The 23343-nt window shown below is 55.1% G+C and overlaps 1 protein-coding gene across 5 annotated transcripts; it reads right to left on the minus strand.

The window, feature by feature from the left end:
* Positions 1–5124: 5124 nt before the first annotated feature.
* On the minus strand, positions 5125–16888 carry AMPD2 (adenosine monophosphate deaminase 2). 5 transcript variants are annotated; one of them, XM_036109858.2, is made up of 18 exons: positions 16418–16888; positions 11337–11467; positions 11000–11130; positions 10459–10527; positions 10254–10365; positions 9819–10005; positions 9440–9581; positions 9237–9326; positions 8886–9015; positions 8594–8788; positions 8375–8506; positions 8078–8241; positions 7701–7827; positions 7446–7609; positions 7104–7224; positions 6640–6813; positions 6318–6428; positions 5125–6162 (listed from the first exon to the last, which is right to left on the minus strand). In XM_036109858.2, the coding sequence occupies exons 1-18, from the start codon at positions 16425–16427 to the stop codon at positions 5953–5955; spliced, it is 2400 nt and encodes a 799-aa protein (XP_035965751.1). In that variant the 5' UTR covers positions 16428–16888; the 3' UTR covers positions 5125–5952. The 5 variants fall into 5 exon arrangements, 4 of the variants coding, with proteins under 4 accessions (XP_035965751.1, XP_035965749.2, XP_035965752.1 ...); XM_036109856.2 differs by lacking the exon at positions 16418–16888 and adding an exon at positions 15420–15706; XM_036109859.2 differs by lacking the exon at positions 16418–16888 and adding an exon at positions 12725–12744.
* Positions 16889–23343: the final 6455 nt, after the last annotated feature.

Consider the following 23343-nt stretch of genomic DNA (forward strand, 5'->3'; position numbering starts at 1 on the left):
ATAAGCAATAAAATATATATATAATACATTTATATATATATTTTTTCTTGGACCTGATCCAAGAATCTTGGGCCTGGTCACTTCACTCATGAGCATCTAGACTGGGGGAATATATCCGTGGAGCCTGTAAAGATAATACTAGCTACTACTTATTTTTTTAAATATTTTATTTATTTACTTGAGAGAGAGAGAGAGAGAATGAGTGGGGAGGAGCAGAGGGGCAGAAGCAGGCTTCCCGCTGAGCAGGGAGCCCGATGCGGGGCTCGATCCCAGGACCCTGGGATCATGACCTAAGCCGAAAGCAGACGTTTAACTGACTGAGCACCTAGGCACCCCCCTAGCTACTACTTATTGAGCACTTAATACTTTATATCCGGAGATGGGATTGACTGAATGAATCCAAAATCACCCCGTGAGGACAGTGCTATTATTATTCCCATAAAATGGGTGAGGACCTAGAGGCACAGAGAGGGGAAGTAGCTTGCCCAAGGTCACACAGCCAGATAACAGTGAAGTCAAAATGCAACCCCCCGGCCGTCTGATTCCAGAGCCATGATGGAATCACGTTAGCCATGACATTAGGCCATAGTCATTCTTAACAACGAGCGTGATGGTAAATGATGGTGAGGCTTCCACGGGACAGCGCACAGTAATTAAAATGTGTACAGGCATACCTCGTTTTACTGTGTTTTGCTTTATCGCACTTCGCAGATGCTGGTTTTTCACGAACTAAAGGTTTGTGGCGACCCTGCCTCAAGGAAGTCTATCAGTGCCATTTTTCCAAAAGCTTTTGCTCATTTGTATCTCTGTGTCACACTTTGGTACTTCTCACAATTTTTGAAACTTTTTTTTTTGAGAGCGAGCACGCGTGTGCATGCGTGAGCAGGTGGGGGGGCAGAGGGAGAGACTCTTAAGCAGGCTCTATGTTCACCACGGAGCCCAACTTGGGGCTCCATCTCACGACCCCGAGATCATGACCTGACCCCAAACCAAGAGTCGGAAGCTTAACCGACTGCGCCACCCAGGCGCCCCTAAATTTTTTCATTATTATTTGTCATGGTGATCTGTGACCAGTGATCTTTGTGTCACTACTGTAATTGTCTGAAGGCATCCCAATCCATGCCCATAGAAGATGACAAACAATAAATGTGTGCGTTCTGACTACTCCACCCACCAGCCTTTCCCAGCGCTCTCCCTTCTCCCTGAGACGCAACAATATTGGAATTAGGCCAGTTAACAACCCTACAAGGGCCTCTAAGTGTTCAAAAAAGTTGCACGTCTCACACTTTAAATCAAAAGCTAGAAATGATTAAGCTTAGTGAAGAAGGCATGTCAAAAGCCAAGACAGGCTGAAAGCTAGGCTTCTTACACCTATTAGCAAGTTGTGCGTGCAAAGGAAAAAGTTCCTGGAGGAAATTAAAAGTGCTGCTACAGTGAGCACATGAATGATAAGAAAGCAAAACAGCCTTAAAAAAAAAAAAAAAAAGCAAGCAAGCCAAACAGCCTTATTGCCGATATGGAGAAAGCTGTAGTGATCTGGATAGAAGATCAAACCAGCCACAACATTCCCTTACGCCAAAGCCTATAGGGGCTAATGCAGCTGGTGACTTTAAGTGGAAGCCAGTGCTCATTTATCATTCCGAAGGCCCTAGGGCCCTTGAGAATTAGGCTAATCTACTCTGCCTGTGCTCTATCAGTGGAACAACAAAGCCTGGATGACAGCACATCTGTTTACAACATGGTTTACTGAGTATTTTAAGCCCACTGTTGAGACCTGCTGCTCAGAAAAAAAAAAAAAATTCCTTTCATAATATGACTGCTCACTGGCAAAGCACCTGCTCACGCAGGAGCTCTGACGGAGACGTGCAACGAGACTCATGTGGGCTTCGTGCCTCCCGACACAGGACCTATTCAGCAGCCCGGGCACCAAGCAGTCATTTCCATTGTCAAGTCGTATTATTTAAGGATTGCATCTCGTAAGGCCGTAGCTGCTGCAGCTAGTAATTCCTCTGATGGACCTGAGCAAAGTACATGGAAATCTTCTGGAAAGGATTCACTCTTCTAGATGCCATTAAGACTATTTGTAATTCATGGGAAGAGGTCACGGTATCAACATGAACAGGAGTTTGGAAGAAGTGGAATCCAGCCCTCACGGAGGACTTTGGGGGGTTCCAGACTTCAGTGGAGGAAGAAACTGCAGATATGGTGGAAACAGCAAGAGAGCTAGAATGAGAAGTGGAGCCTGAAGATGAGAATGGATTGCTGCAATCTCATGATCAAACAGGAATAGATGAGGAACTGCTTCTTATGAATGAGTAAAGAAAGTGGTTTCCTGAGATGGAATCTATGCCTGGTGAAGATTATGTGAAGACTGTTGAACTGACAACAGAGGATTTAGAATAGCACAAAAACTTAGTTGATAAAGCAGCAGCACGGGAGGGGCGCCCGGGTGGCTCAGTTAAGCGACTTTTGATTTCGGCTCAGGTCATGATCTCGGGGTCGTGAGAGCAAGCCCTGCATTGGGCATGGGACTCCACCATATGGGGTCTGCTTGAGATTCTCTCCCTCTCTGCCCCTCCCCCTGCTCGCACTCTCTCTCTCTCTCTCAATAAATAAATAAATAAAATCTTTAGAAAAAAAAAAGGCAGCAGGTTTTGAGAGGACTGACTCCCAATTTTGAAAGAAGTTCAACTGTGGGTAAAATGCTATCAAACAGCACCGCTTGCTACAGAAAAATGGGAGAAATTGTTTGTGAAAGGAAGAGTCAAATCAATGCGGCAAACTTCACTGTTGTCTTAGTAGAAGAAGTTGCCACAGTCACCCGAGCCTTCAGCAGCTACCACCCTGATCAGTCAGCAGCCGTCCATGTCCAGGCAAGACCCTCCACCAGCAAAACAATGACAACTTGCTGAGAAGGTCAGGTGATGGTTAGCATTTTTTTAGCAATAAAGTTTTTTTTTAAATTAAGGTATGCGTTGTTTTTATATATATGCCATTTTATTTTTTACATACTTTATACATATGCTACATCTTAGACAGAATGTTATTGCATCCTTAATAGACCGTAGTAGAGTGTAAACAGAAGTTTTCTACACACTGGGAAACCAAAAATTAATTCGACTCACTTTATTGTGATATCCGCTTCCTTGAGGTGGTCTGGAACCCAACCTGCAATCTCCCTGAGGTATGCCTGTATTTATAAAGGATATTTTAATGAAATGGGGAAGGACTTACGTTCAAATATCTTAGGAACACAAAATTATACATATATGATCTCAACTCAAAAATGCCTTCTTAGAAAAGAGCTGAAAGGAATATATACATACGTATTTAAGATCTATAAAGGGGTGCCTGGATGGCCCAGTTAGGCGTCTGGCTCTTGATTTCAGTTCAGGTCATGATCTCGGGGTCATGGGATTGAGCCCCACGTCAGGTTCCGCACCAGGTGTGGAGCCTGCTTAAGATTCTCTCCCTCTCCCTCTGCCCCTACCCACGCTCTTTCTCTAAAAATATATATATAAATCAAAATAAAATAAAATATATAAACATATCTGACATGCAGATGATCAGCAAATAGTTGTTGAAACTGGTGGACTGTGAGTGGGCTTTTTTCTTCCCATTTTTCTAGTTTCCAAATTTCTCTAAATGAAAATTATTTTCTTTTCAGACAGGAAAAACTATCAGGCCTTACCATTGTCAAATTATTTGCTCTCAGTAAATGCTTAAAAGAGAAATTTCTGAGAAACTAAAAAACCAGAAGCAAGTCGTTTTTTTAAAAGAGGGAGAGGTTGCTAAGAAACTCTTTAAATTGGTCATCTCCTGAGGACTAGGCCTCAGCACACACTGAGAACGTTACAAAGGATGAGAACATGGGATGGATCCTGTTACATGGAAAAGCCGAGTTCCTTGGGCAGACGAGGCTCGGGGTGGGGGTGGGGAGCCCTGGGTTGTGAGGCCCCTGCCTTCCAATCCCCACCTGCTCCTCCTGGGGCTGTTTCCCGAGCCAGAAACCAGCCAGCATGGTACAATCTCTTGCTCAGCATTCTGCTCTCACGTGTGGTTCTAGCATCTGTAAATGGCTAGAATGAATTTGCGAGTGATGCCTTCTGGAGACGGATGGAGCCCTGGTCTTGGCCAGGCGCGAGCCTGGTGGCTAGCGACCCTCAGGAGGGCTTCCGCCCAGGGGTGCCTGGGGAGGTGCCCGTGTGCAGTCTGCCAGGGAGAGGCGGGGCTGGGGCAGAGCAGGCTGACAGGAGGGGAGGAAGCCAGCTTCCCGCTCCCTCACCGGGCCCTCGATTACTCACGCTCCTGCTGTCCCAGGGCTAATTGTTTCTGAAGCGCCAGCCCATCCATCGCCCCACTCAGCAGCCGCAGGCTTCTCTGTCACCAACCCAAGACCCTGCACAGCACAGGTCACATTCCACTTTTCTCCTTTACTCCGGCAGCACACTGCAGCAACTTCTATGTCCAAGGAGGTGGTCCGGAGATTATGCATGAAACATGGACCGGAGCCAAGTCACTTAGGCGCCTGGGGGGCTCAGTCCTTAAGCGTCTGCCTTTGGCTCAGGTCATGATCCCAGGGTCCTAGGATTGAGCCCCGCATCGGGCTCCCTGCTCAGTGGGGAGTCTGCTTCTCCCTCTGCCACTCCCCCCGCTTGTGCTCTCTTTCTCTCGCTCTCTCTCTCGCACGTGTGTGCAAAAATAAATAAAATCTCAAAAAGCCTGATGTCCCAAGTTTGAGAACCACTGGCCTCAGGTCTGCTTTTAAGTGCGGATTCCCACATTTACCCAGTTGTCCCGAGAGGCTGGAAGTGAGGCAGTAGGAGACGCAAGGGATGCTAGTCCTCAAACTGGTATGACAGGAATGTGCCCCAGACCTGGGGCCAAGTGCCTACTTCAGAAGGGGCAGACAGGACAAGGGCCTGGGGCAGCAGATGCATCCCTGGTGGGCCTCTCCTCTCACCCAGCTTCCATAGTCCGTTTCTGCATTCACAAACACACATCAGCCAAGCCCAGTCACTCCCCTTAGGATCTGCTGCACCTCTAGCCACAGTGCTCCTGGATCCACCCTCCGCCACCGCCCCCATGGCCCTCCCTCTCCAAACAGAGATCCCACCTGCCTCATTACTTAAATAATCTTTATTTCTCATGCACTAGGAAAGATGGGATTGTATGAAACACTGCATTTCACAGCAAAGGCCTCAGTCCAAAACACAACACAGGGGACCAGGTGGATTCAGGTCTGGCCAAAACTCTGGGGACCATCGTGGGGCTACCACCCCCAGGGCTGGTGACAGATTCAGGACCCTCCAGCTGTAGTGGCCCCAGACACAACATAGGGCAGCTACCCCCTCCCACAGAGGCACAGGAAGCTGACACCAGAAGAGCATGTGGACCAGAGAAAGGACGGAGGAGGCTGCTAGGCAGTGACGTGGTGGAGGCGGTGGTCCAGCGCCGCCAAGGCCCGAGTCCAGGCCGCCAGGGTTGTGACTGAGCTCTCCGCCCAGCTGTGCTCACTGGAACTGCGGGAGTGCCACAGACCCCCGGCAGATACACACGGGCCCCACCTGCCTGCTCCTCAGCCTCACACACAAGACGACATCTGCCCAGATGGGACCCCAAAGGCTAGAGGGGCCAGTCCCCCTCAACCATCCCCAGCCCCTGTGGACACTTAGACGCCCACCGGACAGCCAGGCTTCAGAGGTTCCTGGGACAGGGCCATGGGCAGGGCAGCCAGCAAACCTGGGCCATCAGGTACCATCCGAGCCAAGACAAGAGCAAAGCAGATTCTGGGCACCACTTTCCTGGAGGTGGCACCGGAACAGATACAGGTTGGAGACATGCGGGACAGAACGAAGAAGAACGGACACATGCAGACGTGACAGGGCGGGAGGGGTCTGAGGATAAAACGTGGTCAAGGTGCTGAGCTGCGGGGGACACGGTGGGCCGGGCTCACTGAGGCCCCGGGCTTGTCGTGACCCCGCTCTCCTCGGGGATGGTCTCCAGCATCTCACTCTGGACAGCCTGTGTGATGAGAGCCAGCTCCTGGCACAGAGTCTCATAGCGGTAGCCCACACGGATGTCCGGCACGTTCGTACGGCGGATATCATTGCCCTCGGGGCCCTCCTTGGTATAGTTGGGTCCCAGCCAGTGGCTCTTCACCTGCAGTGGGCAGGGGTATCAGACAGGGCCGCAGCTAGCTTTGAGGGGCCACGCCCTAGGCCTGAACCATCCCAGGGCCAGCACCCCTGGCACCTCCCCAAACGCAGAGGAGAGGAGAGGGTGGACACCAGGCTCCAGGCGGGTGGGGGTGGTACCTTGTGGGAGAAGCCGCTCATGAGCACGCTGTTGCGGGCCAGCTCACACATGTCGCAGGAGCTGAGCTTCCACACCTGCGTGGCGATGCTGTACTCCTCCATCAGTGGCTCCTGCGCAGGCCAGGTGCCCTCAGACGGGTGCACGCGGCCCTGCCACCCCGTGTCCGCCCACCTGTCCTTGCGCGCCCCCCCCTTCTCGGCAGGATGGCAGGATTTGCCCCAGGACGTGCTGCACTCCACCAGCAGGGGGCAGCACCAGAGCCGAGCCCCAGGGGCCTGGGTGCCTTGGGCGTCCCAGGACCACCAGCCGCCGGGTTCTGACCTTGGTGAAGTGGAACTGCAGGGGATCATCAGTGGACAGGGAGACCATGAGCCCGCGGGACAGGTACTCGGGGAGCGGGTTCCGGTGGTAGCTGAGGAAGAGGCTGTTGTTGCTGAGAGGAGACATGGCGATGCCAATCTGGGCCAGGTAATACAGGTACTGCAGGACGGGGGCCTGCGTGGGCAGCGGGGAGGAGCCTGTCAGGCGGCCTCAAGGCTGGGGAGGAGCCCTGGCTCTGGGGGGGTGCAGGCCACAGTGGAGAGGGCGGGGAGCCCAGCCTCGGCCTCACGTACAGAGGGTCATTTACAGCCAAGATCCAAGCGAGGGCCGCAGTGTGGGGGCTGGGCTGTGCAGGGGTCCAAACTGGGGGTTTGGTGAGGAGGGAGATCAGTTACTGAAGAGGCTCGAAGGGTTGAAAGGGAGGTGAGCGATCAGGAGGGGAGGCTGGGGGTGCAGGCCCTGACCTTGCGCAGAAGCAGCCCGTGAGAAATGTTCTCGGCCAGCATGAAGGCCGACACCAGGTGGTGGATGGGCCCCGCTTCCCCACAGTGTGGCCTCAGCACAAACGTGTGGAAGCCCCTCTGCCTGGGGGCAGAAAGATAGCGTCAGCTCCCCAGCCCGGGCTCCCGAGCCCCCCGCCCGGTGGCCACCTGCACCTGGGACAAAGCGCCAGGGGCAGATTCTTGGCTGTGAGGGGTGAGCCCGGAAAGAACTCCCTGGGTCTGGGAGTGGGAGCAAGGGGTGGGTCGGGGCTCCGGCGGCCCCAGGACAGGGCAGCAGAGTCAGCACACGGGAGGAACAGGCACCTGCGCAGGTGGTTCAGCATGGCCATGTTGACAAAGGTGTAGTACAGGTAGTAGGCATAGGGTGGGTTGTCCTCCTCCACCCAAGCCTTGGGGAGGGGGCTCTCCAGGTTGAAGACGTGATTCTCAGGCTTAGACTCATCATCCACGCTGTCGAAGCCATCCACCTGGCCCGGGATGCTGGGGTCAGGCCCGGAGCTGCAGCGGCCCCTGAGGCAGGCCGCCCTCCCCCTCCCCTGCCCCGTGCAGCCCCCTTACGTGCTCCAAGAAAAGGTGCAGCTCCGGGTGGCTGGCAGGGTGCACAGTGGCCTCAAACAGTGGCAGGAAGATGTTCTCCAGCATCTCCTGGAAGTTGGCTAGCTGGCCCTTGGTACGGTACACGTCGCTGCACGCAAGACGCGCGCACAGGACAGCGTTCACCAAGCGTCAGAGCCTGGCCCACACGCGCCGAAGCGCTTCTGCACGACCCTGGGTGGGCCGGGCTGGGCAGACCACAAGCGGAACCAGGGGGTACCCCTCCCACTCAGAGGGCCCAGCTGGGGTGGGGGGACCCGCCACCCCGGGCAGGCAGGAGGCAGGTGCTGTCCCCTTGAACCCTGCCCCGCACGTTCCCTCCCGCTCTGAGGGACACTCACAAGAGGCGGGGCACTTGCACGAGCCAGCGCACGTTGGGAGAGTGTACTCGGTGCTTCACGGCCCAGCACGCCAGCTTGTCCCACTCGTCCCTCGAGCGCCCATAGATGGAGAGCCGCAGCTCCGCGTTCTGGTATTTGCTCTCCTCCAGGTCGGACATCACTTCCTGAAAGACATGCAGGGGCGGGGGGGCGGGCAACCATCACACCCACCCACCCGGCTCCCGTGCGGTCAGGGAGAGGGCTGCTCAAGGCTCTCGCTACCCCTGCACATGGGCCTGGGCGGTCCCTCCTCCTCACCTTGATAATGTGGGCAAAGTACTTTCCAGAAACCCTGTTGTCGGTCTTGATGAAGATCTCTCGGAGGACAGACTCCCCAATGGGGTTGTACTTGGCATTGAACTTGTCAAAGCGATGGAAGGTGTTCCTGTCCTGGGGAAGATGGGCAGGCCCAGGTCACCCCTGCCCCTGGGCCACACACTGACCCAGCCCCTCAGCCCCTGTGCCAGCGGGACAGACCGCGTGCATGTCCAGCGTGTCCACACTCAGGTCGTAAGCAGTGAGATTCATGCTCTCAAAGACCTCCCGCAGCGTCTGCTCACGGCCCTGCTCCACGTGCACGATCTCCTCCAGGTGCCGCTTCATCGCGCGTTTGATGAAGCGCAGCAGGTGCTTCTGGTTCATGCAGGACGAGGCATGGATGTGTGTGTCCACCTGGGGTGCAACGGGGGGGGCCGCTGGGTTCCCTGGAGGCCAGTCCGCAAGGGAGGCCAGGCAGGGGCGCAGGGCCGGACACGTGGGGAGGGCCCACCTTCCGGATGTTGTAGAAATCTCGGTGTGGCACCTTCTTCTGGGCGGCCAGCTCCTTCATCTCATTGAGCAACACGTGCATCTGGAACTTGGAGCTCAGGTACTGTAGGCGGCGGTAGCAGAAGGACTTTCTGGACAGGGAGAGAACAAGGCAGCGGCAATGAGCCACAAGCAGAGGGGGGAGGGGACAGGACTGAGGCTGCGGGGGGTGGCGGGGAGACAGATGGAGGGAAAGGCTAGTTCTCGGTGACTGTGAAGGGGTGAGAGGTGGCGGCAGGTGTTTGCGGCAGGGCTGCAGCTGGGCAGTCCGGGCTGGAAGGGAGCCGAGTGTCTGGGCCAGGCAGGGACTCACATGGGGCCGTTGATTATCAGGGCCATCAGCACATTGACATCCGCCACAAATTCCTGCAGGTCAGGGTACGGCAGCTCCACCTCTGGGCAACTGGCAGGTAAGAGGAGCTCAGGTGAGGGGAGCAAGTCGTGCCCCGTGGGCCCTCCCAAGCTGGGGCAGCCCCCACACAGCTCTCCCCCGCCGCATTCCCCACACCCGCTTACTGCTCATCGGGTTCCCTGCGGGTGTAGACATGCACCACGCCCTGCACCATGCGCAGACCCAAGCCCAGGTCCCCAGGCATGGTGCTTGGCTCACAGTACTCATAGGGGTGCTGCTCCAGCGCAGGGGGGTGCACCGGGGCATCTGCAGGGTGGGGAGGGTGGAGTCAGGGCCAGGGCTCTTCCAGGCCACCCGCTGCCCAGCCCAGAGGCCCCACAGAGAGGGAGAGCTCCTGCCTCTGCCTCCACCCACCATGGACCAAGGGGCTGGCATGAGCCTGGGTGGGGGGAAAGCAGGCAGGGTGGAGGTTCTCGGGCACCAAAGCTCAGGGAGTCGGGGACACCAGGGCACTTGGAGCAGGGCAGGGATGGGGGGTCCCACCAGCGGACACGGGGGTGTCAGGGCCCTGCTCGTAGGTCCGTGTCTCCAGAGGCTTCTCAGCCAGCTGCTGCAGGTACCGGCGGGTGGTGGGGCAGAAACTCTGCAGCGACAGGGCCATGTACTTTTCCCGGATGAAGAGTGCCCGCACCACGCTCTTGGCTGCGTCCAGCAGGTCTGTGAATGGCACCTGGAGCCAAGACATGGGGTCACTCTCCTTGCTCTCAGGCCCAGACCAGCCTCACCCTCACCCCTTCCCCGAAGCCTTGACCCTGGAAACAGCGCATCAACTAGCTCCCAGCCACAGAACCTTTGCCCCTCCAGCTTTTGAAAAGAGAAATGCCCTCTCTAAGCCGCACCCAGCTCCCAGGCTGGGGGAGCCCACGGGGACTCCTGGAGTCAAGAGGGGTAGAGACCCAAGGCCCTGCCAACACTGACCCCACACTTCTCCTCGCCGGAGATGGTGACCCGCTGAAATTCCCGCTCTAGCACCACGTCTCGCTCCCGCAGGCCCCGGTCGCCTTGCCCCTCGCCCTGCTCCTTGTAGAGCCTACGAGCGGAGAGCACAAGGGAGGGGGCTGGAGCCAGCAGCGGGACAGGCCCCACAGCCCCACAGCCCTCCGCGCCCCTCTGCCCTCCTCACTGGAGGTCCGACGCACTGTCTGTCTTCAGGAAATCTTGCTTGGCCCGAAGCAGGATGTCCGGCTCCAGCCTAGAAGGGAGAGGGGCAAGAGGTCAGGCCGATGACAAGGGAGGGATGGCCCCGGTGGTCAGGTCCCTGCCCCGTGCTGCCTGCTGTGCCCGTGTTGTTCCTCGTGGCCCCGTGGGGCCGTGGAATCCTGCACTGTGGCTGTTGTCCGACCCCCACGTTACAGATGAGAAAGCCCACCCAGAAGCTGAGTGACACGTTCTAGGCCACACGGGTGGGTACAAGACAGAGCCAGAACCCAAGAGCCTGACTCCAAAGCCTGCGCTCCATAACACTGGTCTACGGTCCCTCGCCAGCCGGTCTGAGGGAGCACAGGATGGGAGAGGGACAGAGACAGGGCTCTGAGAGTATCCCAGTAGAGACAGACGGACGCTGGGCAGGCCACCCCCGTGCCCCCTAGCCCCGACCCCGCAGCAGCCTAGCCGTGCCCCCTCCACCCATGGCTGCCTGCTGGACTCTGAGCCGGGGGCCCTACTTGACATCCTGGCTGATCTGCCTCTCCAGACGCTGCCTCCGCTCCTCCAGCTGCTCAATGGGGCTCTCCTCAGGGAACTCGTACGGGGCGCTGCGGAGCTCGCTCTCAGCCAGGGAGCGGCTGAACAGCTCCTGGTGGGAGGGAAGGCAGCGTCAGTGTGCCAGGCCCTCCCTTGCAGAGTCTCAGGATGGGGAGCTGCAGGTACCTGGGAGAGGCTAGGGATCGGGGCACAGCCAAGCGTGGAGTAAGGGGACGGCTGAGATGGAGGGGTGTGGGGAGCAGAGACAGGGCACGGGGACGGCAGTGGAGGGACACAGGGTGCGGTGCCAGGCGATACCTCCGCGATCTCCTTGCATTTGCCATCCATGGACGTGCGTAGGTCGAGTGGGAAGTGCTTGAGGCAGGGGGCAGGGCCTGGCAGGGATCGGGCAGACTGCAGCGGAGGGGCCCCCAGCCCACCCCGAGCCTCTGTGGAGACAGCGATGCCAGGGTCAAAGGGTGGAGGGCAGGGCCTGTGTGCACTAGAAGCCCTGGGCCCCTGCACGCCCCAGGCCTGTCCCAGAGAGAGGCCAGGGGCCTGGAAAGTGGGCAGTCCCTCCTCAGAGGCTGAGGATCGGGCCTGCATGTGGCTCCCAAAGGACCTCACCCTCACAGTCTAGCGCGGGGCCCCTCAGCCATTCCAGGCTCAGGAGTGGGGGGGCTCCTGAGGCTGCCTCTAGAGCGACCCACTGCCTCAGGGAGCAGGAGACCTCCTACAGGCAGGCACACATGTACACACATACACACACACGTGTACACACACACACCTCCCGGGTGCTCATTAAGGTGCATGTGTACACACACACGTACACACGTATACACACACACACACACACACACCCTCTCCCGGGTGCTCATTAAGGACCTGGTGGCCGGGCCCACAGCTTCCAGGGCAGGCAGGCCAGCCCGGATCAGACCTGCTTGTGGACCCAGCAAGCCTCCTCTCGGAACCCAGGGCCTGCGCCCGACATCCCAGACCTATAGAGCACAAGCAAGTCGCATCTGCCACTCAGCTCTGACCTGGGGACCAGACCCCAAGGGAAGAGGAGGAGGGGAAGTGGAGGGCCTAGTTGGCAGCAGGAACCCTACCTCCTCCCCAGTGGCGTGCCCTCTCCCCCCCGGACCCCAGGGCGGCCAAGATGTGGCCCGGCCCCCAGCTGCCCCTCCCACTGCTGGCTGCCCCTCCAAAGGGGACTGCCACAAACAGTCTGCGCCACTCAGAGGCCCCAGGATCTGGGCCGGAGGCCCCAGGGAGGGCCTGGGGAAGGGATTATCAGAAGCCAGGGCCTCTCCACATGGAGGGCAGAACTCCTCAGCCGCACCACCGGAAGGCTGGCACTAAAGGCCTCGAAGCTGCTAGTCTAGAGGGGCTGCCTGAGCTCCCAGCCAAGTCAGACCCTCCCTGGGCTACCAGCCCCACCCTCCCCACCAGGAAGCTCTCCACACCAAACTGGGCTCTCCCAGCCTGCTCTGAAGGGTGCTCCCTTCCGGCACGCTCCTTTCCCCTCGGCGCCGGGTCTTAGGGATGGATTGGAGGCTCTGCCCAGGTAGCATGCCTTAAAGTCTGTGGGCTCACTTCACGATCCCCCAGAGTTGGGTCCCAAGGCTGGACAAAGGGAAGAGGAGGTGCCTGCCCTAGATCCAGGACCCAGCCCCCACTCTCCCTGGTGCAGGCCTGGATCCTACCTAGAGTTCAGGCAGCTCCAGCCAGCAGCCCTGTGCCCCTCGCCGGCTGGTTTGCTGAGTGGGGCTGTAGCCAGTCCCCCAGGACAGCTCAGGGGCCGGCACGGGCTGTACCAAGTGCAGCTGCATGCAGGGGAGACCCTAGGATGACAGCAAGCAGGGGGCTAGGGAGGCCCAGGGGAACCAGAAATCAAGGGAAGGAGCATCAGAGTTGGGAAATCAGAGGAACCTCAGAAGGGAACAGCTTTAACCTCTACCGTACCAGGGCCCAGCCTAAAGTGGAGCCCCCAAGGGGGTGGAGCAGGGTAGGCTGACCCAGGCAGGGCAGTCTGGCTGGGAGGGGCTGGGCCTCCTTAAAACGCACTACCCTGGGGAATGGTGCGTGGGTAGGGCCAGGGTGGCCAAAGGGGTGGGGGGAGAAGAGGGGACGAGCAGCCCTCCCCTCCCCTCCGTACACAACAGCCCCAGGCCGGCTTCCCCTGCCCGGTGGCCTTGTTTTGCTCACCACTGTCCCCTGGGTCCCTGGGGACAGACAAAGCCTCTTCCAGGGACAGAAGTTGGCTGGCAGTGAGGGAAGTGACTCAGTCCCGGTAGGGACCAGGTACTGAGCTTCTCTACTGCCCATGGGGCCTGATTCATGGCTCCCCAGACCTCCAGCCTCCTCTCGAAGCCTATCGTCGGGAACAAACCGTCCAGGAGGAGAAGTGTGGGAGATAAGGGACTAGAATTTGGAGGACTTGAGTCTGACTCTATTCCCACTTACTGGCATGTCTCTCCTCCCAGAGGCTTCAAGTCCTGTCTATAACGGGGTGATAAGCGGGTCCTGCCCTGTCTACCCACCAAGTGCTGTACGGCTCATAGAGATAGAGCTCTGCAGCTGTGGTGTTCAACACCATTCCCTGTGATTATGAACTCCCGGGACGCTCCAAGCACTTACCATGCACAGTCCAACCTTCTAGGGAGGGTGGGAGGTTCTCAGGCCCAGTGCAGGCCGGCACAACCAAGCAGTGAAGGGCAGCAAAGAGAACGGAATTGGTCAGGGGTAGAGATGGGGGGTGACACTATCTCATACTTGCAAGAGGGCAGAGCAGGAAGAGGAAAGAAAAATGGGCACCTGCTCCACACCCAGGGTATAAGACGGAGCCCGCGGTCCTTACGTGCCCAAGAGACCTGATCTTACACAACTCCTGCCTTCCAGACCCTGGCAGGGGAGGCCGCCCACAGACCTCCAGGGCTGGTCTCTATCAGGTCAGGAGGAGCTGAATTGAAGGTCCCAATCTCCCATCTTAGCAGGGTGGCCCAGGACCTCCACAGAAGCACTGCGGTGACCAGGACAGGCTCCAGCAGCCAGAGCCATTCCTCCAGGCCTGCAGGCCCCTGCCCGGGGTTCCAGGGCTTCACTAGAGGTGACAGGCAGTAGCCTCCACACTCCCTGAGGCCAGGCCTAGAAGACCCAGCTTCCTGCCTGCTGGTCCCTTCCCCAGAATCTGTGCACTGCGCCACACACACGAGTAGTCCACCAAAAGCCAGAGGGGCTGCTCCCACCAACCAAGATCTTGCCACCTCATGTACCCTCTGACCAGGCGCCCCCTCACTCACTGCCAGGACTGCCTCAGTCGAGAGGCAGAGATGTGCCCGAGGCTTCGACCCCTAAGTCTCAGATGCTCCCACCGAGTCACCACACAAAGATGTACATATCTAGCCCCAGGGGACACACTCTCTGGAGGGCCCAGACCTGGGCACAGAAAACACAGACCCTCAGGCCAGCACTGACCTCTGGGCAGTATTTTCAATGGCATAAGAAAATACAGGAGATGGATGGTCAGGCTATAGGTACAGATCGCTGCTGAGGGAAGGGGGGGAAGACACTGGCTTGACCTGGTCACCAAAATGGGGGGCGGGGGCCCTTCCTTAGCCACAAGGCCTGGGGCAGCAGACGGCAGGTAGATATCCCTCAGCAAGCAGACTCAGGCAGCCTAGCCCTCAGGGAGATAGACACAGCCACACCATGCTGCCTGCTCCAAATGGTGCAGAGATGCCTACCAGAGTGGGAGGCAAACCAAAGGGTGCAGGCGCACACAAGTAGGCAGCGGCCCCAGCCCGAGCCCCAAAAACAGGCCTGGCCCAAGGACACCCCATACTTCCGAGGAAGCCCACAAGAAAAACCAGGAACGGGCAAACAGCAAATGATGGCTACGGTTGAGCCCCCAGCCCCTGGGATGCCCAGTGGCAACGAGTGTGCCCTAACATCAGACCCCCCTCGCCCCCCAGGAAGGGGATTCGGGATCTGGGGTCCTAGAAATAAGAACTAAGCACAGGAGGACGCCTGAGCCTGCCCAGTAAAGACACAGCCGCCAGCAGTGTGGCCAGCCCACAAACCAGCCAGTCCCACACATCTCCCTCTCCATTCACACACACGCTCCACATGCACACGGTCTTAGCACATCCGCACGCTGACACGTGTGCAAACACACCTCTTGCTGCACCCACACCTGCGCCCACTCCTCGTTACAGAGGGCAGCACCCCCAACACAGAACTTGTCACCCTCCACCCCACCTCCCTCCCCACCCCACCTCCCAAGCCAGCTGTCCCTGGGACTGAGGACAAGGAGGGGCATCACCCCAGAGGGGGTGCAGTGGCCTGGGCCAGCGGTGGTGGGGCAGAGGCAGCGCCTGAGGCTAGGAAGCACACACTCACCTGGTACTGCAGAGGAGGCCTGCAAGCTGACCCGCTTCTTAAAGGGATATTTGGCCTTGGGGCTGCTGGGGCCAGATGGGTTGGATGCCATGGCTCGAGCGGCGGAGACGGCGGGGGGAGTCTGAGCCGCACCAGCTGGGCCTCGCTCTGCCACATCCAACCCCTTCCTCCGCCCCGCCCCCAGCGGGAGTGACTGATGCAGGAAGCAGAAGCCCCGCAGGCGGAAGAGGCCCTGGCCACGATTTCTGATGTTGTCTAGGCAACCTCGGGCAGGGGGGCCTCCATCCCCGCCTCGTATCCCCTCCCTTCCCTCCTCAGACCTTGGAGTGACGCGACTGCTGCTAGCTGGGACTTGGGGGCGGGGGGCGGGGGGTGGGGGAGTGGAGGGGGAGGTGAGCAGACAAGATGGGGAAGGGCCAGCCCCCAGCACTCCACTGACCCCTTCAGGAGCCCTTGCCCCTTGCCAAGGCTCTGGGGCACAGGAGTCAAAGTCCGGGCTAGCTGGTCCATCCAGCATGGGGGGAAAAAGATAATAATAAACACGAATCCAGTGCGAGGTCCCCCAAGCTCAGAACACATTGTCTCAGAGCAGGCGTACTCCGTGAAAACCCAGCCCCTCTGGGGCACAGTCCCCTTTTCTCTATCAGGCTCCCAGCCCCAGGGTTAGTCCAGCTCTGGGAGGATGGGGGTAGAACTGAGAATCCCGGCCCAGTAGGGAGGAGCCTGTCTTGGGAAAATTCCACTGGCCGGCAGAAGCTACCTTCTGGGAAGGCAGGAGGCAGGGGCTTCTCTGGGGGGCTAGGAAAGAGCCCCCAGCAACTTCTGACTTTTCCGTCTTTTCGCACTCAGGCTCTGCTCTCCAAGGCCCGCCCCAGGAGGAGACGGCCACCTTCCCTAGGTCTGCAGGCTGTGCTGAGACCCCCACCCTTTTGTCACCCTGCCCACGCACTTCTCTGTCCCAGAGACCCTCCCCCCAACAGACGCGCACATACACTCACCTGAGGCCATGCTGCCCGAGCCCGCAGGGGTATGAGGGAGGCTGCCCGCCAGGGTCTGCCCAGCCGGGAAGCCGGGGTCGCAAAGGAGGGGAGGAGGGCCGGGACCCCGACCCTGGCCCAGTCGCTCCGAGGACCCCTGCCCTGGCACTGCGATGGAAGAAGTAAGGCAGTCTTTCAAAATTGCCCGGAGGCGGGAGGCGGACCCCGGCAGACCTCAGCTGCTGCACTGGCCTCGAAGACCCCGGAGTCCCGACCCCCAGCTCTCTGCTCAAGAGGCGAGCAGGCCACGTGCTTCCCAGGGAGCAGGACCCGGAACTCGTCTGAGCTTCTCTCTACACTCTCTGGGTGTTCGTGATCGGACTACCGTAGCTGGACTGTGGGGGAGTCACGCAACAGGTGCGACCCCACCAAAGCCTCGCCAGCTCCACCGAGCTTCTCGGCCGCCCAAGGCCCCGCCAGACCCGAGGCCCCGCCCCCGCCGGGCAGGCCCCGCCCCCGCTGTGTTCCGCTTCCCCGCGCCACGTGGGCAGCCGCCACTCCGCAGTTGGCCGGCGGGACTTGGGCAAGTCCTGTGCGTCAGCTTCCTCATCCATGAAATGGGGTGGTGTAATCGTACTCAAGAGAGTTACTGTGAGCATTAAATGTTAAGCACCTTTTCACGGTGCCTGGCACTAAGTCGGTGGCCAATAAAAGGTAAACTAGTAGTGTCTCAAGATTAATTCACTTTTAGAAGTCCTACCCCGGCATTCTCACTGTGGGTCGTCCGTTTTCTTCTGGCAGGTGTAGATAAACAGGGTGTGCCCTGCAATTCTGGCTCCCCTTCCCGCATTTACTTCTATATTTATTGGTTAAAACCTTAGGCCCTATAGCCAGAATGCGTGGGTTCAATTCCATACTCCTCCATCTACTTAGCGATTGACGTTGTTGGGAAAGTTACTGGACTCTGTACTCTATTTCGTTTGGAGAATGACTGTAAGAGACCCTGCTTTGTATGGTGGTTAAGATAATTGAGTTAATGTAAGTCAAGTGGAGACTAATGTAAAACATTGCCTGGCATGTAGTTACTACTCAGTTAATGTCTGTCTTATTCTATGTCCTTGGCCTTGGTTCCCTGTTGACAACCTCACAGGGTAATGATTCTCCTCATAGCCTATAAAGAAGTGGAGTTGGGCTCTTTGGGGGGACTGCAGACACCCCACACAACCAGCACCCCCACTGCCAAGTGACAGAGAATCCTACCTAAAGGGAACTTGGGGGGTGGGGTGCCTAAGAACTGAACATACTTAAGTGTATTAGCAGCAATTAATCTTTTTCCTATTTCTCCACCTTGTGGGAGCCCTTCGTCCCCCACACCCAGTTGTACTAATGCTGTTTGTCCAGCTCCTCCTAGTTCTCACCACCCCCACAGCCAGATTCTTTCCCAAACTCTGCCTCCCCCACCTCTCCCCAAGCTGGATTCTGGACCCTGAACCCTATTATCCCTGTGTATCTGGTGTCACCTCTATCGATCTCTTCCTGCTGCTCCTCACTGTGGGCAAACTCAAAAAAACATGGCCTCCATAGACATGGTAAAACAAGGGAAATGCCATGTTTACCCAACAAATTAGCAAAGATTAAGGGGAAAAAAAATCCTAATGCAGGCGAGGGGGTAATGAGATGGGACACACACATATACTACTGGTGGACACCAAGAGCAACATAATCTGTCTGAAGGCCATTTGGTAATACATAATCAAGAGGCGTTGAAAAGTTCTTATTACTTGACCCTGTAATTCTGCTTTCGGGAAATTGTTCTGCTGAAAAGAGCTACCAGAAAAATATGCACGAATTTGTTCACCACTGCAATGTTTATCACACAGAAAGGCTGGAAACATTAAGGTCCAACAATAGGGGGATGTTTAAATTTTGTCAGATGCATGCAATGAAATACAACCATTAAAAATTGTTCTTGGAGAACTTCTTAATGAGGTGGAAATGTTTACAATGTAAAGTCTGGTTTAAAAAAAAATGAATGTAAAGTCTGTACATACAGTACGGCCCTAAATATGTGACATATACGCATAGAAAACAAACACACCAAAAAGGTCACAAATGGTTATCCGTGGGCAGTAGAATTGGGAATTATATTTCCTTCTTTATACTCATCTGCATTTAAAAAATTGTCTACAATGCATAGCCATTACTTTTATAATCAAGGGAATAGAAAACAACAAATCTGTAATGGCCTCCACACCCCACCCCCAACAGACTCTCCTGGATCTTAACCCCAGACTAAATTCCTCTTATCTTTAGGAATTTTGAAGCCGTTGGGTTCTCAACAATGAGTAACAAAATAAATCTTGAAATTAAAAATCAAGCAGCAGGTAACCATGTAGAATGTCATCTATATTGACAAAATGCAAATTTTGACATAGTTTTAAGGGGTGGTATCTTGCATTGGGCTAGGTCTCATTAGGACTTCCCCCTTGATTCAGACCTACTTACCTATTACCTACCTAATTAGCCCATAGGTGGTAATCCCTGCCCTCCACCTTCCCCAGGCAAACCGGTTCACTAGTCCCTTCATGCTCCTCCCTAGTCCCATCGGCAACACACCCTTCACCTGGTAACCCTCCCCTATTTCCAGACCATTTGGTACGCCATCCCTGCTAGGAAGTGCGTACTGATTACAGCTAAGCATAGATCTCCCCACCTACACAACACCAGCAAAAATCTCAGCGGGGTTCACGGTCTACGTAGAACAGAGTTTGGGAAATGAAGGAGTGAGTCATCCCCCTTGGCCTACAGCTTCTTAATGTTGTCTTTGAGCCTCTGGGATCTTCTCTAACTCTAAACACAGCTTCCTCCCCTCCTACCCTATTCACCAGATGGCTCCTTAAATGGCCCTCCCTGAACCCTAGGCCCCCACTCAAGTGTGCTCCTTAGTTCTTTGAAGAACGCTTCTCTTGGCGTCTGGCCTATAGCCCACTGTGACGTCAGCCTCCCCCCTAAGGCCAGACCACTCTGCCGACACTGGACTTGGGAGGGAACGCTGGCAGCCTCACACAGATCCTTGGCCAGAACAGTTTCCCAAAGCATCACCTATGCTTAGATCCTTCTAGAACTAAGCTGCTCAGCTCTTGTTTCTCAGCTTGTCCAGCCAGCCCTGTCATCCCTGACCCCAGTGCCCCAACACTGTTTATAGCACCATGCAGCTGTACCCAGCTGTACTTAGGTCTTCAAATGGCTTTAGCCACGCCCTGCCCTGTCACTCAAGGCCCTCACTTTGCCGTCCTCAACTGGCTGGACATAGCCCATTTCCCAGTCTTCCCTGAATACAGTTTGCACCTCAGGCCTCCATACCTTCTCTCATGCTTTCCTCTCCCCAAAATCACTTACTCCCCTTTCTACTATTGTTCTGCTTCTCTGACCAAAGTCTGTTCATTTAGTCCCTCCCTCCTTTCTTCTACAGAATTTTTCAGTTAAATGTGCTTAGAATTGTTTTTCCTACCAGGGACGGAGGTTAGGTTTTAAACAGCCCTGAATTCTCCAGCACAGTGTTCCTTTAATTAAACTATTTCTCTGTAAATTTACCCCTCCTCTTCCTTTGGACTGGAAAGTCCTGAAGGCAATTCCTCATTATGTGCCCCCAACTCCAGCCGGGACAAGGCTTTACCCACAGTCCCCGCCACTGAGGGTAAGACAGATCCTGAGATCTCCCCTTAGCTCAGGAAACAGGACCAAACTTGTTGGGAAATGGTGAGTCTTTTTTCACTCAAAATGATTTGGTTATCAGGCTGTGAACTAGGACTCCTGAGCTCTGCTGATTCTGATACTAGTTTATTAAGGTAAGGATCATCTTTCTGTGCTTCTAAATGGGAATTGCACCTACATGCTTTACCTGCTCCACCAGGACACTGAATTCAAATGTGGTAATAAAGTAGAACAGCCACAGGAAAGGCACAGGAGCTGACGACGGGAGGCAGAAGGTCATTGGCGCCAGAATGGGTCAGCATAATTAGAGGCCAGGCGAGGGTCAGGAGCTTCCTTACTCAGCTTAGTAGTGGGAATGGGAACCCAGCAAACTAGGAAACAAGTAGAAGCAGCACAGAAGTTTGCAGAGGTGGTAGCTGAAAAAGGAACAGCTCGAATATTTTCCCCATGCGTGAAACAAGTTCGTGGTTCCTTTCACAATGCAAGTGCTACCGTTAGCAAGCTCATGCATTTGCCTTTTTTGTCCAAGTTTTCTTTCACTGGCTGCTTATGCGGGGGTAGTAGAAAGATCCCCTGATTTATCTGTTTATTAAGCTTACATGACCTTAAACAAGTTACTTAACCCTCAAGCCTCAGTTATCTGGTCTGTAAACTGGGGACAGAGCACTTACCTTGAAGTTAGTGTGAGAATGAACTGACAGGAGCCCCATAACTTGTCTAGCACAGTTCCTGGCAGTCCCCTGCTCTGAACAGAGAAGGTTTCGGTACAGCTCTGGCCGGGGTGTAAGTTACCAATATTGTGAGTAGGCTGCAGCGCTAGGGAGGTATAATTACTGAAACTTTATAGCCAAGATTCCAAGACAGTCACAATTTCAAAGACACTCTCCTGTTTTCTCTTAAGAAGTATTTGCCAAGTTTTGATTGGGAGAACATGATCACTATGGAAGGCACCTTGGCGGCTACCTATTTCTCCATCAGCCCTGAGAGTCTGGGCTCCAGGCCCAAAGCTTCTCATCCAGACACTCAGATATGCAGCTGAAAGGCGGTGGAAGGAGGAAGATGCTCAGCAGTGGCTCAGGGCACCTAGTAGGTAGGAGACCCAGGTGCTACCTCCCACCTTCTCCGGCCCAGTGGACTGCAGCACTTTTCCACACTAAAAGGAAAGAGCACGTTAAACCCTTCGAACTCAAGTTAAATCCTCAGGGCCTTGGCTGCATATTAAAATCACCTGGGGAAATTTGGAAATCTTCATGCTTGGACTGTATTCCAGACCAATTAGATCAGGTTTTTTCAAACTTGCCACATGATGATAATCACCTATATTAGCTTAAAATAGTTTCTCAGGCTCTGGAATTAGCACCATTACCGGAACGTAATGATTCTAAAACACACCCCTTTAAAAACATACAAGATATAAAAAACAAAAAACAAAAAAAACATACAGGATATGTTAACATCTTTGAAATCTGAGTGATCTTCCAATCGGTGGTATCTAAGATTTTTTTTTTTAAAGATTTTATTTATTTATTTGACAGACAGAGACAGTGAGAGAGGGAACACAAGCAGGGGGAGTGGGAGAGGGAGAAGCAGGCTTCCCGCGGAGCAGGGAGCCCAATGCGGGGCTGGATCCCAGGACCCTGGGATCATGACCTGAGCTGAAGGCAGACGCTTAACGACTGAGCCACTCAGGCGCCCTGGTGATATCTTAAGATTTGATGACACACAGAAACCAGCATCTCAGGTGATCCTCATAATTAGGCAGGTCTGAGGAAAAAACAGTTCCCTAATACTTTCTAGGGCAGCACTTCCCAAATTTTAACATCCTTAGAGTCACCTGCAATTCTGTTACAATGCAGGTTCTGGATCAGAAGGTCTAGATTAGGGCCTGAGATCCTACTTTTCTAAGAAGCTCCCAGGTGAACGGTGCTAGGCCTTGTGCCACATTCTGGGTCGCAAAATGCTGAAGTATGTTCTCCTGGGGAGGCTCCACCAGCAACTCATTTAATTAAACTGAAATAACTGGCATAAGGAAATATGACCAGTGGAGAGAGTCTTTGATAGGTCTGAGAGGCAACTACTGGACTGCACTCTAGCATTTCTCCCCAGGAAGGGGCAGCAGGGATGAAGGCCAGAGGGAGGGCCATACCAACCTTTGCAAAGCTAGAGGCTAGAGTCCAATAATTTCCCAAGGAAGCAGTTTGCTATATGAGGCAGCAGACCCCCACTCTGTAAGTACCAGCGGAAGTTCACTCACCATGTGAAGCTGGGCCTCAGGTGGCTTTAGTGGGTTGAGGGGAAGCAGCCCCCTTCTGTCTACACATACCCTTTTTCCTTCCTTCATTCAGTCACCAAACCTTTACTGAGGGTCCACTAATAAACCACAAGGTCTGAAGGATTCAAAGATGAATCACATTGGTCTCTGAGCTCCAGCGGAAGGAATTCAGCCCGGGGGAAACCCATGTGTAACATGAAGTACAATATGAAGTGATAAGTGCTATTAACAGAAGCACACATGATGAGATGAGCCAACATAAAGGAACGATGCTGAGAGCTTCCTGGTGCAGCAGCCACTGGAGGAGCTGGAGGAAACATTTCTCATCTTTCCAGGAAGGGCACCACCCTGAACAAAAACTCCTTGCCAGGACCAGCCTGCTATGATGGAGAGGGTGCTTTGATGCCTTGAAGCCCTTAAAACCAAGACTGTACAATCTGGAGCCTCAGGATGGGCAGAGCTTCCTGCATTTATGCCTCTAATCTCTAGCACTAAGATGCAAGTGAATCCAGGGAAGGAAGAGACTTTTAGGGGATCAGCCCCTCAAAAGGATGGGGCAGCCATGATCTCATTCCAGACAGCTTCAGTACCCGCATCCTATCCTCTTGTGTCAGAATCCCGCAGATCATTTTCCTAGTTACAGAAACACAAGTCTTTGCCCTTTGTCATATTGAGCTCTTAATTGGCTTTGACCCGTCACATTGCTAGCTATAAAGGCTACAATCCCTAGACTAAGTAGATCTCCAGCTGGGTAGGGAGTCTCGGCAAAGACAGGCAGGGTATAAGAACCTAGAACTTGCTCCCTCACCGAGCCCCCTATAGACCAGCTTTTTAGGAGGACTACAACGAAACGGATACTCAATCCCAATTTACTTTTTCCTTATTTTCCATCTCACATAGGAAACTCTAGAGAAGAAGCTTAAGGGCCGGAAGAAGCAGCCAAGGAGGAGACAGCAGAAAG

Source organism: Halichoerus grypus, chromosome 5 (assembly GCF_964656455.1).
Source record: "Halichoerus grypus chromosome 5, mHalGry1.hap1.1, whole genome shotgun sequence".
Lineage (NCBI taxonomy): Eukaryota > Metazoa > Chordata > Mammalia > Carnivora > Phocidae > Halichoerus > Halichoerus grypus.

What these genes read in the sequence shown, in the direction of transcription:
- AMPD2 (XM_036109856.2), bottom strand. Translation starts at nt 15,510, where the DNA reads ATGGCATCCAACCCATCTGGCCCCAGCAGCCCCAAGGCCAAATATCCC. An exon ending in ATTTCTACAACATCCGGAAG is followed by an intron (nt 8,789 to 8,885) that starts GTGGGCCCTCCC and finishes GTTGCACCCCAG; the next exon opens with GTGGACACACACATCCATGC. An exon ending in TGCAGTTCCACTTCACCAAG is followed by an intron (nt 6,429 to 6,639) that starts GTCAGAACCCGG and finishes TGGCCTGCGCAG; the next exon opens with GAGCCACTGATGGAGGAGTA.